At 26.2% G+C, this 14,256-nt stretch overlaps 1 protein-coding gene across 2 annotated transcripts; it reads right to left on the bottom strand.

Moving 5' to 3' along the window:
* Nucleotides 1-9,609: 9,609 nt before the first annotated feature.
* On the bottom strand, nucleotides 9,610-11,793 carry LOC148199619 (cytochrome c-type biogenesis CcmH-like mitochondrial protein). 2 transcript variants are annotated; one of them, XM_088111944.1, is made up of 4 exons: nucleotides 11,455-11,793; nucleotides 11,101-11,250; nucleotides 10,106-10,237; nucleotides 9,610-10,011 (listed from the first exon to the last, which is right to left on the bottom strand). In XM_088111944.1, exons 2-4 carry the CDS (start codon nucleotides 11,242-11,244, stop codon nucleotides 9,808-9,810), a joined length of 480 nt encoding a protein of 159 aa, XP_087968070.1. In that variant the 5' UTR covers nucleotides 11,245-11,250; nucleotides 11,455-11,793; the 3' UTR covers nucleotides 9,610-9,807. The 2 variants fall into 2 exon arrangements, with proteins under 2 accessions (XP_087968070.1, XP_087968071.1); XM_088111945.1 differs by having other exon boundaries at nucleotides 11,101-11,245.
* Nucleotides 11,794-14,256: the final 2,463 nt, after the last annotated feature.

Below are 14,256 nucleotides of genomic sequence, written 5' to 3'. Positions count from 1 at the left end.
CAGGACCCTCAACATCAACATATACACACATACCATATCATTATTGAATCTCTCCACGAGACTCATACCATGTTCATATTCCTCAACTCACATTATACCCTTACAAAATCTCCCCATAATACTCATATCATGTTCAGATGCATAAATTCAAATCCAATATAATAAAATACAATTATCACAGAAATCATACAAAATGAATATATCACAAAATAAATTAACAATACTAAAATATCACCATAAATGGTCACTGGAGAAGAATCAAATGTTTGACGAATCAAACTCACCATAAACGTCAGTACATATGACTAGTCACAACTTACTAGATTTGACCAGGTCTATTCTATGATTAGAGATGTACCAACTTCGATTTTTAAGATTCTTCTATCCTACCATCACAATTATAATTCATAATTCCATATTTACTACAATAACATGAATTCATCATACATTTTCATTCCAACGAGATATATTGCACAATAATTTAACAGTACATAATATGTTCAACAAGATTTAAGTTAAAAACTTGTAGAGTAGACTTCCAGGAAAGAGAGGTGCATCACAATGGACAACTTAAGTACCAAGTCTTTCCTTAGCCAAAGTGTTCCTCAACTAGTTTTAACAAAGTTCTTATTTACATATTCAAAACAATAACATATAATATTAACACAGAAATTCAATATAGATAGATATATAACAAGCACCTATGTTTTTCATTAACAGTATTCACACAAAATTTCAAGACATGAATAGTAATAAAACAATACTAAATCATAATATAAAAACTTAGAAAGGTTAGCTCCCCTACCTCTATTCCAGACTTAATCTCTTGCTCAGAATTTGTTTCTCCGAAAACCCTCCAGAATCTCTACTCTTCTTTCAACTAAAATTTTTTTTCCTAACTCTTTCTTCTCTATTTCTCAAGGTTTCTCACTTGATTCTTCCTCTCTTTGTGTAGAATAGTATCCCCTCTCATGGCTATTTATAGTCCAAAAATTTTACTATTCAACAATTTTTTAATATTATTTATTATTTTATTATATTAATATTTTAATCACCACTTGACATATTAGATCCCTCAATAATGTCTTAAAACCTGGAGTACTTTATCAATTATCAATATTTTAATTTTGTGTTTTAAACAAAAAGGCAGAAAAGAGTTTGAACCCATGTTATTGAATCACCACAATTTTTTACCAATTAAGCTATCAAAATTTCTTATTTAGCTTCCCATATTTTATTTTTAAATAAACTTATTATATTTTCATTCAAAAAATTTATTACTACTAGTAATAAAATTGTTACTATTAAGATAAATATTTTTTTATGAATCTTATAAAACATTTCATAGAAAAAAGTTAAACAGAATAAAATTGTAATATGTAAAAACTCAGAAAAATATATTCCTGTAAGAGATATTATTTTAGCAATTCACTATTTTCTCAATTGATATTATTTTACATAATTAAAGCCAAAATTTGATTAAAAAGTTTATTTGCACATTCTTATATCTCCAAGTGAGTGTAATAACCATTGGCCTAACAAACAAGTGTATTGATAAGGAGAAGATAGTTGTGACACTTAGTTCCATCTTCCAAAATTCCAATCAATGTCAAAGTCATTTTACAACTTTCATTATTTCAAAAATCAAAGTCAACACACTTTTTTTTTAAAATGTATTGTCATTTTAATCACAATTTTTATTTTTATCAATTCTATTATTTACATTCTTATTTGCATCATTATCAAATTTCTCTCTCTTTCTTTCCCTTTACCATATTTTTCAATTTATTTTTCTTTCTTTTTCCTTATCTATAAGAAAACTGCTGGTGGCTGTTGTCTTTTTTGTTAGCGGGTCAACTTAAGCAACTTAAATATTTATAAATTTATATCTATATTTATCTATATTCCTCACTTCCTTTTTCCAACTATTTTGAAAAGAAATAAAATAACCATTTATCTTATGTAAATAAATTTAAAATATAACATTAAATTAATTTAATAATATTGTAATTGTCTATATAATAATCTATCTTTTTAATATTGAAAAAAAAATTTAATTTAAAATTTCTAAAGATTTTTAATATTATATTAAAAGGGCAAAAATATTTTAAATGATTATTTAAAAATTATTTTATAATATAAATTTGGCCATAAAAAATGAAAATGAGTAATATGACTACAGGGTTAAACTTAAAATTTAAAATTATAAAAACAACTTTATCCTTTTTGTAATTTGAACGAAATAGTTATTTAACATAAAATTTATTTTATAAATTTAATAAAGAATAATACAAAATTTATGTAATAACTTAAAATATATACATATATATACAAAAAAATAAATATATCCTTAAAAATAATAAAGATAAATTTATTTACTAATCACTGTAACAATGATAGTTTTATTTTCAATTATATTATAAAACCAGAATTGGATCTACACTCTATTTTTCTAAAATTTTATTTACATTTAAATTTTTTTATTTGTTTCTTTTTTTCGATTAATCTCAATATTTTAATTAATTACATAAATTATTTTTCTCTTATATATTTTTTATTTTTAAACTTTTCCTTACTTTTTAAAAAATTGAAAAAAAAAAGTTTTTAACTAGTCAATTTCCAGCCTGTTTTTCAGGGGAAAAAAATCATGTACATGGTTGAAAATTTGATTCTCACTAACTGAATTTTGAATTTGCAAAATAAATTTGTATACTTTAGAAAATAAAATGTGAGGATGTAGTACCTCTCATCTCACAATTATTTAAACTATATTACATTTTAATATCATAATTATATGTTATATATATACATATACATAATATATATATATATATATATATATATATATATATATATATATATGTTGTGTTTTGTCGTTTTCATCTTTTTCGAAATATGAACTACGATGATTTTGACATATAGTCGTGTCGTTTAGTTTCGAATTGATGCAATATTAACAAAAAAATATACAAAACTAACTGATAAAAAATAAATTTTAAAATAAAAATACAGTATAGTGGGTCGTAAAATATAAAAAGAGTGTTATAATTTTTTTAATTAAGAAATTAAAATAAAAAATAATTATGAGTGTTAATAATCACTATTCATAAAATAATTCAACCTATTGCGTCTGGGAGTTGTTAAAGACTTGAAGATTTCGTAGGCGAATTTTTCTTCTGATATATAATATTAAAGAAAACGACATTAAATTCTGTTATAAACATTTTTTTTTTCTACAAATAGAAACAATTAAGTTATAATACATTAATGGTTAAACTTTGGCAATTGTTTCAACAGTTTCTGTCTATTGGCTATTTTGATGAGTCATTTAGATAGCATCTTATCTGTCAATTTATATATAACTTTTTAGAGTATAAACTTTTATTATAAGGCCAAATTTGAACTATGAAAATAAATTGATTTTAATGTTTTGGCCTTTTCAATTTTCAGATAATTTTAATGTAAAATCATGCACTTTACCTAGATAATTTGTATTTAGTTTCAAGAAATATGATATTATACATAATTAGTAGTAATCAATGAGTTGTCGATTTTCTTTTTAGTGATATTCATCTTCCTTATAAAAACAAAGTGTAGAAGTTTGAGTTTTGTGAATAAAAAAAATATGATTAAAAGAAGATTTTACATAAAAAGCAGTGACTTTGGTTTCCGATTGAAAATAAATATTGATAAAGGTGACAACGGAAAATAAATTTGAACTATTGAAAATAAATATGATTGAGCTGTTAAGTTGTGGTTGAACTCTTATGTTGAAATTATACAAAATTTTGTTATATATATATATATATATATATATATATATATATATATATATATATATATATATATATATATATATATATTATAATTTTCATCTAGTTAACCTGTGCCACACACCAATTATAGGTGAAAAATTCAAATACAAGATAGAAAGAAAAACACTATCATGGATTGTGATTGAATGTTATAGTAGAAGAATGCCTATAACTTTGAAGAAAATAATCTTCCTTTGATTTTAAAGATCAAAAACACTTTTATTGTTTTGTTGTTCACTTTCTTATATGTTATTTCACGCTTGTCCTCTCTTAAGAAGATCCTTTTTATTCTTAAAAATTAGAATGATCAATTATCAAAAATCATTATCTATAAAATCTAATAGATTATGTTAAAAGTTTAATCAATTATTTTAATCTATCAATTTCAGAAACTAAATTTATTCTTAACCTAATTGATTAAATTGATACCTAATCGATTAATTGTGAATAGATGATTTAAAAAAAACACTTATATAATTTGATTAGATTTTAAACCTAATGAATTGATTTTGAATTTCACATTTTAATTGATTATCCAAAAATCTAATTGATTATTTAAAAAACAAAACATTACATTGTTATTTTTTTTTGCACATATTTATTCAATTGATTTATGAAAAAAAAAAACTTTAATAGGAGAAGGTTGTTAAAAGGCTTTTACAACCACTATACACCATGGTCAAAAACACTTTTGGACATCATCAAAACCTAAAACCTTTTGACATCGTGTATGCTAATAACAACTATAGAAAATAGGGTAAGCTAACATATCTTGGTATAACATCACCATTTCTAAAATAAAACATTTTAGGATCTCACATCCTTTCATATCACATTTAACAACCATACAAAATCATTAACAAAACAACACCATTGACAATGTATTTTACTTATAGAATACTCGTACATTGAATTAGACTTAAAGATTTGTACTTGTCATATGACCTCTTAGTAGATTATGGTCTTCTGACTCTACTCGATCTCATATCTTAGAAACTAAGTCTTCCATTCATTTGAAAGGGGAAAATTCCTTATTATCTAACACACACAGTTCTTTTTTATACCATAAGCTAGGTCACAAAAACATCCATCAGTTCTCACTACCTAAATATTTTCCTTTATGCAAGTTCGATAACTGGTAGACTCAATATAATCTCTCTCACAGTCCTTATTCAATACAAATCTTATAATTGTATAACATAATATTTTTTTCTTGGAAATAACTGCATTCACATCACATGTAAATACATATATACAATCAATAACAACTATTGGTAGATTATAACTTCTTAGTAGATTACGACATCAATTCTCGCTCTACTCGGTCTCACATTCTTGTAAATAAATTATGGCATAAGCTCGAGCTTTACTTGACCCTAAATACCTCTGAGTAGATTATGACATAAACTTTGGCTCTACTCAACCTCACATATCTCATGTAAATTCAATCTCATTATAAATAAATACACTATATTACAATATTTATCCTCTCCATATCACTCAATGAACACACATGCTCGACCAGCGAGATAACCCTAAGAGTTTTCAAATAAGAGAACTCACCTAGTGACCTTCATCACTCACCCAACAAAATCCTCTAAGAGGTTATCTCGCCCAATGAGTATTTGACTTGTTTAGTGACTAGTTCCCTTTGAGCTCTTTCGATTTTTTAAAAATATTTTCGTGCAGTAAGAAAACTAACTTGCCTAATGAAGAAGTAGTGGAATGAAAATTCAAGAACTTTTTCTAGCGAGGTAGGATATCGTATAATGGCTTCTAAATTTTTACAAAATATTTTAACTTAGCGACAATATCATTTATCCCGTCCAAACGCCTAGGAGTCAAATCTAATAAACTCGCACAAATGAAACATCCTGAGCTCTTTGGAATCTTAATTTCAATTTTTTTCAATGGGAAGTAACTCATCCAACAAGTATTCGTAATGGTAAAAATTTAATTATAACATTTCTTTTTCCTTTGAAATTTAGAATCATTTAAGGTTTCTTCAATATTAATTGTTAGACACTCATTCTCACTTTAATAAATAAATATGAAAATTATTAAAATGAGATATGTATTCAATTACCTTAATTACTAATGAAATTCAAACAAATCCAACAACATTAAATTTTGTATTAATATTATAGTTTTTTCTTGTTTTTATTATACTCAAAGGAAATATATCAGTATTTATTATACTTAATTCACGGTTTACTAAAAAAATTTAAGTAACTCTTAGTGAGATAAAATTATTTTATGTAATAATTTGATATTTTTTATTAATGTATAATCTCCAACTCTTTTTTTACCACGCATAAAATATAAGAATTAAATATTTATGAATGATAAGTTAAAATTTGATAATAAATTTAACAAGTATATCAAATAATTCTAAATTTTATTTAAAAGCAGCTTAATAAAATCATATTTATTATATATCATAACATACTATAATTTTTTAATTATATGAGTTTTGTGGAGTAAATTAGATTTAAAATTTCTCTTAGTTATGAATTAGAATTTATCTTAACATAATTTAATATTTGTTAAATTTATTATTGGGATCATCTATTAACAGTTAGTCTCATCTATTAAATATATATCTTAGCCTGAGTGAAATATATTAAAAGTTTAACATCAACTAAAAATAATATCAAATTAAAATATATAAGTTTATTTAAATTTCTTTACAAACAGTTATAAATGAAACGAAATTAAATTTAAAATTTATTTTTCTAACAAAATACTAGAAAAAACCAAAGTTTTTGGTTGCGAAAGGTGCAAGTAGCACTAGCCAGTGCATTTTGACTTCTTCCTCTTAATATAGAATAATCTAATCCACTCATTTTTCAAAGAACACGTCACTTTCCAAGTGGATTCTCAAATTTCTTTCATGTCCTCATTTTAAATATATTTAATAATAATAATCTCATCACTTTTCAGCCTTTTTCATATATTTTTATTACCACAAACGTAATGTATAGATATTATAAAATATCATACTAAAGTGACGTTGATATATATATATATATATATATATATATATATATATATATATATATATAACCTCTTATTAATAATTTCATACTAAAAGCAAGTTGTATGACGATCAACCACTTATTAATAATTTCAAAATGAAGAGATAATTAAGTATGGTATAGTAATTTTCATTTTACGTCATTAAGATATTCCTTTGAACTTGGTAATAATGAATTGGAACCATATTGCTCGGTGTGAATTGTTGGTTCTTCGGGAATATGTGACTTTTCATGCATTAATTATATTACTAAGGTAGAGAAAAGTAACGTTTTTTTTAATAAAGAAGTGCAATTTGTTTGAATTTTATCAAAAAATTCATTTTGAAAAAATAAAGCTCAAATTCCAAACTTTAAACTCTAATATAAATAAGTTTCATGATTTTTCTAGCTGAACTCACGTTGGTTTAACACGCATTCAACTTTGTTATCAGTATACTAGGCTGTTTATTAAGTAAGAAATTATATATTAAAATCATGTTACATAAATATATGTCCTATATTTGTATTTTATTTTTTAAATTGTCCTTTTTAATAAAATTCAAAACAAACCACACCACTCGCGTAAAAAAATTAAAAAGTAACACTAAAATCTATCTCTAAATCTTGATTATTTTTTTTCTCACATCATTCGGTGTTTATTATTAATTTTTATTATTTTTATAAACTTAAAACTCAAATAGTTTTAATTATAATAATTTATTCAAACTATACTATTTTAAACTTGAGTACAAATAATAATAATAATAATAATTTATTATGATTATTAATTTAAGAGAGAACATTTATATTAGTTTGAAAGCTCAAAAGAATCTAACTAAAAAAAGTGATTTAGAAGTAGATGAATTAGAAAAATCCTATAGTGAGGAGAAGAAACCTGCAATCATCGTTTAGGAGTATGGTGATGTGACTAGTAATTTTAAATCAATCAACATATTAGATAAAGATCAAACAGAATTAATATTAATTATAAATAAATTAGAAGATTCACCTTAAAAATAAGAATTTTTGCCACAATTTAATAACCTAATTAAAAGAGATGAAGAAGCACAGGAAGAGGTAAATGCAATTAGTATGAAGGAAATCTATAATAAATTTAAAAGGCCAAGTCAACAAGCAACTAAAAAAATCTACAAGAAGAAATAAATAATTTAAAAATAAATTCAAATATTAAAAGAAATTAAAATATTAAAAGAAAAATGATATGTTTTTAGAATATTCGATGATTATAATTGAAAGGAAAGGAAATAATGCGGTATCAAATAAAAATTAATGGAGAGAAAAGGGATGTGAAAGAGAATAGAAATATCTAAAACTAGATTGAATAAGGATTCATTAAATTTTAAATTTGTGGTTGATTAGGTATTAAAATTATTTATATTTTTCAATTAAATTTTAAATTTGTGGTTGATTAGGTATTAAAATTATTTATATTTTTCAATTAAATTTTAATTATTTAATTTTTCTTTTAATTGATCAAAGTCACTCAAAAAAATCTAATCGAATAAACTCCATTAAAAAGTATAAATTTTTAAAATAAGTAATATATCACAAAAATGTATCAAAAACTCAACTAAATATAATTTAATTTATATGAATTTAAAACTTAATTAAATTTTACATTAATTTTGTTAAGTTTGATATCCACTAATAAGAGGTAGATATCAATTTATATACAAAAAGGTTTAGTTTCCACTCTAAGAGAAAATTGAAGAAAAAATTACTACTGCCAAGGGATCTAAAATAAATATTCAATATAAAATTTTTAGTGAAAAATAAAGTGTGTTATAATACTTCCTTTTAATTAGTAAAAATATGAATATTCCATGATTTTAAGAAGCCCTATCTAGGTAATAATAGTTTATACTCTAGGTAAAGAAATGTGCTATAAATTTATTAAACCACATAAAATAAGACAATTAAATTTGTTAAAAGGATCATCACTTAAATATTCATAATCTTGTATACAGTTATGAAGAAAAAAAAATAGAAAAAGAGATTTGTGAAACGAATCCTTTGTATACATAATTTTGATGAAACACAAATGTGAATAAAAGTCAAACCAATACAAATGAATCATTAATCTATGGAATATTGTAAAAAGGAAATTCAAGATATTGTTAAGCAACTTAAACCCTCTATACCTGCTAATCTCGTACTTCTAACTACCAATAGTTCTAACTTAAACCCAAACACATGAATAAGAACAACATTTTTTTGAAAGAAGAATCAATTCCAATACTCACTGTAGAAAAATCATGGAATAGAAACAGCCCATAGCAATCTTCTGTATATTAAATTCTTGCTTTCTACACCACCATAATTACTAACGGTACAACAAAAATACTTAAACACACCACTGTAGTATAACACGACAGGAAAGAAAAGGAGAGAAATACACACAAAAAAAGTTTGTACCGACAAGTTTTTGATTTGCTAGCACCCAGGTCCACGTAGGGGGCAGAGAAAATCTTGAGAGGACATCCTATTGTAAACTTAGAAATATATCACAGTGACAAAATATGGATGTCAAGACTCAAATACGGAAGACTTTATGGATTGATATAGAAATTAAGCAACGAAATCCACATGTATATCCTTACCAAGCTTGGGTGATGAAAAATAAACTAGGGCATGTTTGTTTTAATTTCATAATCAATTTCACCCACTGTTTACTCCTTCCAACAAAAATCAATGGTTGAAATTATTTTTCGCACCCATTTCAATTATGTTCAATGATATAAAATAAATTCTATCCATCTCTAAACCAAATATTTATTAAGACACATTCCAATTATGTTTTTTTATTGATTCAAACTAGGTTCTATCCAAGGAGGTAATACAATACCAAGCTTGAAAATTTGCGAATTAACATCAAAGTGAAACTTACTTATAGTCACAAACATGTACCACATTAAAGGTTTTCTTCAAGTCATAATAGTAGATGGTCAACGTGATCATTGGCCTTGCCATCTCCTCCACCAGAAAGGTGTTCTAGCTCCCTGTGAAGGAGGTGGCGTAAGAATATCAAGCATTGTCTCCTTCTCTTTTGGAGTCAATGAAACACCTCTGACAAGATCCAGAGCCATGATATGGACATTAGTCTTTTGTTTATGCTTCTTGTAAACCCATCCTCCTGCAGCTACAGCACCAATTAAGACCTATTTGAAAGAACATATTTTCGGAATCAGCAAAATTTAAACTACACTAAAGTAAAAAACTCAAGTCCTTTCAGTCCTTCAGAAAAAAATTTACAGGTGATAACCACAAAGCTGCTGTCTGCATATCAAACTTGGGCGTATAGAGTACAGTCTCTCCAAAATCGTCCTCAAGCTTTTTGTAGATTTGCTTGTCACTCTTTCCAGCCCGAATTTCATCACGAATTAACTGAGAAACAGTACAAGTGTTAAGGTTTGTTTGATAGAAACAAGGCTCACTTTCAAAAACTGCTAGCAGACATGGCTGTTTTTTCATTTTAAAGAAATTTTGAGCAGAAATGGAACAAAAGCAAACATAAAATTAGGCAAGAAACTTCAAAGTCTTAAAATATATGTTCTATAAACATAGGAAAATCAGTTATTTCACACGCCCAAAATTCCATCGCAAGTCTGGCATATTCTGTTTAATTTTTTTTAGCTTCATCAAGACAAAAATTCAAGTTAATGACAATGAAGGGTACAAAAAACAAAAGACTTAATCCAAAGTAAATAAAGCTTTACAAACCATGTATCCAATTAAATCAGAAAGGGGGAGTTTTCTTTTTCTTTTTTCTTTTCCTCCTGTGAGTTGCAGGAATGAAAATTGGCAGGCATGTAATTGACAGAAAGCCAAAGTAAGCCTCAAAGAAGATAAACTACACAAGTAAACAAGAAAGAATACTGCATAACTCCATAAAAGTTGAACCGTTACAACAAGGGAAAGCTCATTAAAAAGTAATGTATCCAAAGGATACATTGATATTTGATAACTCATTCTAGAATTTACATAAAAAAAAAAGAATTTGGGTGTTCGATGTTAATTTTTAAGTCGCAAACAAAAAACAATCTGATATTAGACTCCACCCTTATGCACCAAATCATCTCAGTCCTTTCTCCAAATTATTTCAAGTTTAGAAGTCATTTGATGTTCCAAACAAGTAGTTGAATGAAACACAAAAGAAAACACGCTAAAAAAATCATGTTTCAAATGGCACTAAGGAAATAATTAATAAGGACACCCATATTAGAAAGTAAAAGTACATAGAAAAGCACCTTTCTGAGCAAAATGGCAATGTCTGCTTGAGAATCCTCAATGGATTGACTTCCACACTCCGTGCACCTCACATTGTGACTAATGTTTCTAGCCCGAGCATCAACTATCATTGCATTCTTCACTGCATCATCCTCACTCGCCATTCTAACCTACCCAAACAAATATCATTAAAACATTCAAAGGAAAAAAAGGACTCTGTATGCTGCGCTGAAGAGAAAGTAATGAAAATTCTGTTTTAGCCACACAATTCACCAAACAGCTGCAAGGCCAAAAAACCAGGACAAGAACATAACAAAATGAAACCAAAAAGAGGTAATGCTACAGCGACAAAACGAGGTAATCAAGTAAGAAACCTCGATTCACTGTCGCTTCTCTCTTCTCCACGCTTCTACGACTCTCTCTTTCTCTCTTCACCCTCTCTTCTCTTTTTGTCTCCAAAATAACACCGACTTCATCCCTAAACGGCTACGAAATACCCATTCATTTTCCGGTGACCTGAGTTGAAATTTGTGATTGTCAAAAACATAGAATGGAAAGTATAGACATTAAAAGTCTTGTGACTCCATGTGGGTTTGGATGTTTGAAAGATGCTCCTAGATTGTTAAAAGTTCTCAGTTCTTTGGATTGAGGTTTGGGAGGCATAGAAGAAGTAATGAATTGAGATAAGGGTAAAAGGGGAACTAGGGAATAGCAAAATGGTTTCCCGCATCCACCCTAAATAGGGTATGCTTTTGGGCCAAAAGTATCATCGACTTACAAAAGACTAAAGAATGTTGCTACTCCACCACCACCAAAAAAAAATTAAATATTTTATAAATTAATTTAAAATGTAATATTTTAGTAAATTAAAAAAAATACCATGTGACATAACTATTTAACTAATTAAACAAAAAATATTTAAATAATTAATTAAATAATAATACATAAATTAAATTAATAATTATTATTTTATTAAATAAAATAAAATTAATTTATATATAATTATATAATAAATTTAAAATTTAAATAATATTTGTATTTAATTTAAAATACAATAAATTAATAAATTAAAAACTAAAAAAAATATGACCATCTAACACATCCGTTTAATTAATTATATAAAAAATATTTAAATAAATAATTAAATAATAATATATATTAAATTAATAATTATTATTTTATTAAATAAAATAATTAATTTATACATAATTATATAATAAATTTTAAAAAATTTAAATAATATTTATATATTAATTTAAATTACAATAAATTAATAAACTAAAAACTAAAAACTATTAAAAAAAAACGGATGTGGCACGTCCGTTTAACTAGTTATATAAAAAATATTTAAATAATTAATTAAATAATAATACATAAATTAAATTAATAATAATTATTTTATTAAATAAAATAAAATTAATTTATATATAATTACATAATAAATTTTAAAAAAAATTACATAATATTTATATATTAATTTAAAATACAATAAATTAATAAACTAAAAACTAAAAAAAAAACTTGAATCGATGTGACATATGCGTTGAAAAAAAAAAGTGGGGGTGTAAGATATTTTATAATATAAAAACTAGTTTTGGAATTTTCAAAAAATATGTGGTGCAAGGAGCAATGTATGGTGGTGTAGGGAGTAAACCTCAAAACTAAAACAGAGTATTTTTGTGTTAATTAAAAAGTGAAATCCTTCATCCATTCACTTTGTATCTAGAACTGTCAAATTAACTCGTTCACAGGACTTTGTCCTAGCTTATATAAGTTGGGATTTAAAAATATGATCAAAAAATGTTTTATTTAAAAAACTTACTCATCAGACATCCCAAAAATATAACTGAAAACTATATATAAGACTCATCACATAATAATAATGTAGAAAAGTTTCTGGGAATAAAGTTAACTTACACTTATCCTAAAATAACCATAAATTTATAACTTTACAAAATTCTATCCTAATACAAAACTATACATGACCGAACGACCCTAGTCTAAGCAGTTGGGTCCTCTCCATCCAACGTCTGTTATAGAGAACACTCGTCATCCTCTGTTCACACCCACAGGATGATCATTGCAAAGAAGAAATACCGAACGAAAAACTTATACAAGACAGAAAAGAACGGTAAGCTAATGTAATTTAATAGTCATGTGAGCATACGATTCAAACAAACAGATCAGATAATTATACATATGTATAAAGCATATGAACACATATTGACCGACCACTTTAACTTGACCGTCCGAACTAGTATGAATATGTAGCTATGGTCGTTCGTGCACTCGTGGATGTAGTAACTGAAAACTCATCAGTTGCCACATGAGGTTAGCCTGTTATCACTCATCTTAGGTCCCCCCTAGGCTAGGGCTTCCTGCTATTCTCACGACATGACTTACCCATCTCTACTTGAGAACTGGTAGTCATTAGAATTTCAGGATGAATGTCGTGGATTTCACTATCCATATTCATACTTTATCACCACTTTTATATCCAATCACTGAGACATTTCTTCTTGGAATTCTCTTTCATACCAGTTGAAACATAATCCTTTATAAAAACATTCACTCCATCATTCATACATAGCATGTTCATATAACTGAATTTAAACAAGTTATCAAACAATAATGGAAATCACATGCAAGACCGAACACGATGTCTGCGTTGGAGACTGAACGTTTTCTCACTACCCCAAATAACAAGACCGAATGGTGTAAGACCCTAGAACCTCAAGAATTTACCAAGTTGTAAAAAGTTCAAGTTATAATGTAAAATGGAATGCTGTCAGGTTTGACATGGTTTACTATTTTAATTATAACTTTTTGTAGAAAATATCAATTGAGTTGATTCTTGTTTTATTGGAAACTAGACTCAAATATCTTTAATTGGACATATAAATATAAATTTTTGGACTACCGGGCTAGCTGCAGTAAAATTATTAAAACTCGGAAACGTTAATCACGCTCAGGTATGTTCAGTTTTGACCTATGATGACTGTTTTGCTTATTACTTTCTCTACCGAACTCCAATTGAGTTGATTCTTGTTTCATTGGAAACTAGACTCAAAGAGCTTCAATTTGACTACTCATACACATATTTTGGACTTCGGGAAGGTGTCTAACTGAGCTGGGGAAAACGTGACAGTGTTGCTGTCCAGGGGCTAGCGTCCAAC

This window comes from Vigna umbellata, chromosome 4 (genome assembly GCF_029865625.1).
Source record: "Vigna umbellata cultivar VRB3 chromosome 4, Vumbellata_1.0, whole genome shotgun sequence".
NCBI lineage: Eukaryota > Viridiplantae > Streptophyta > Magnoliopsida > Fabales > Fabaceae > Vigna > Vigna umbellata.
The sequence above is the reverse complement of the archived record's forward strand: the minus strand, read 5'-3'. Positions and strand labels throughout refer to the sequence as shown.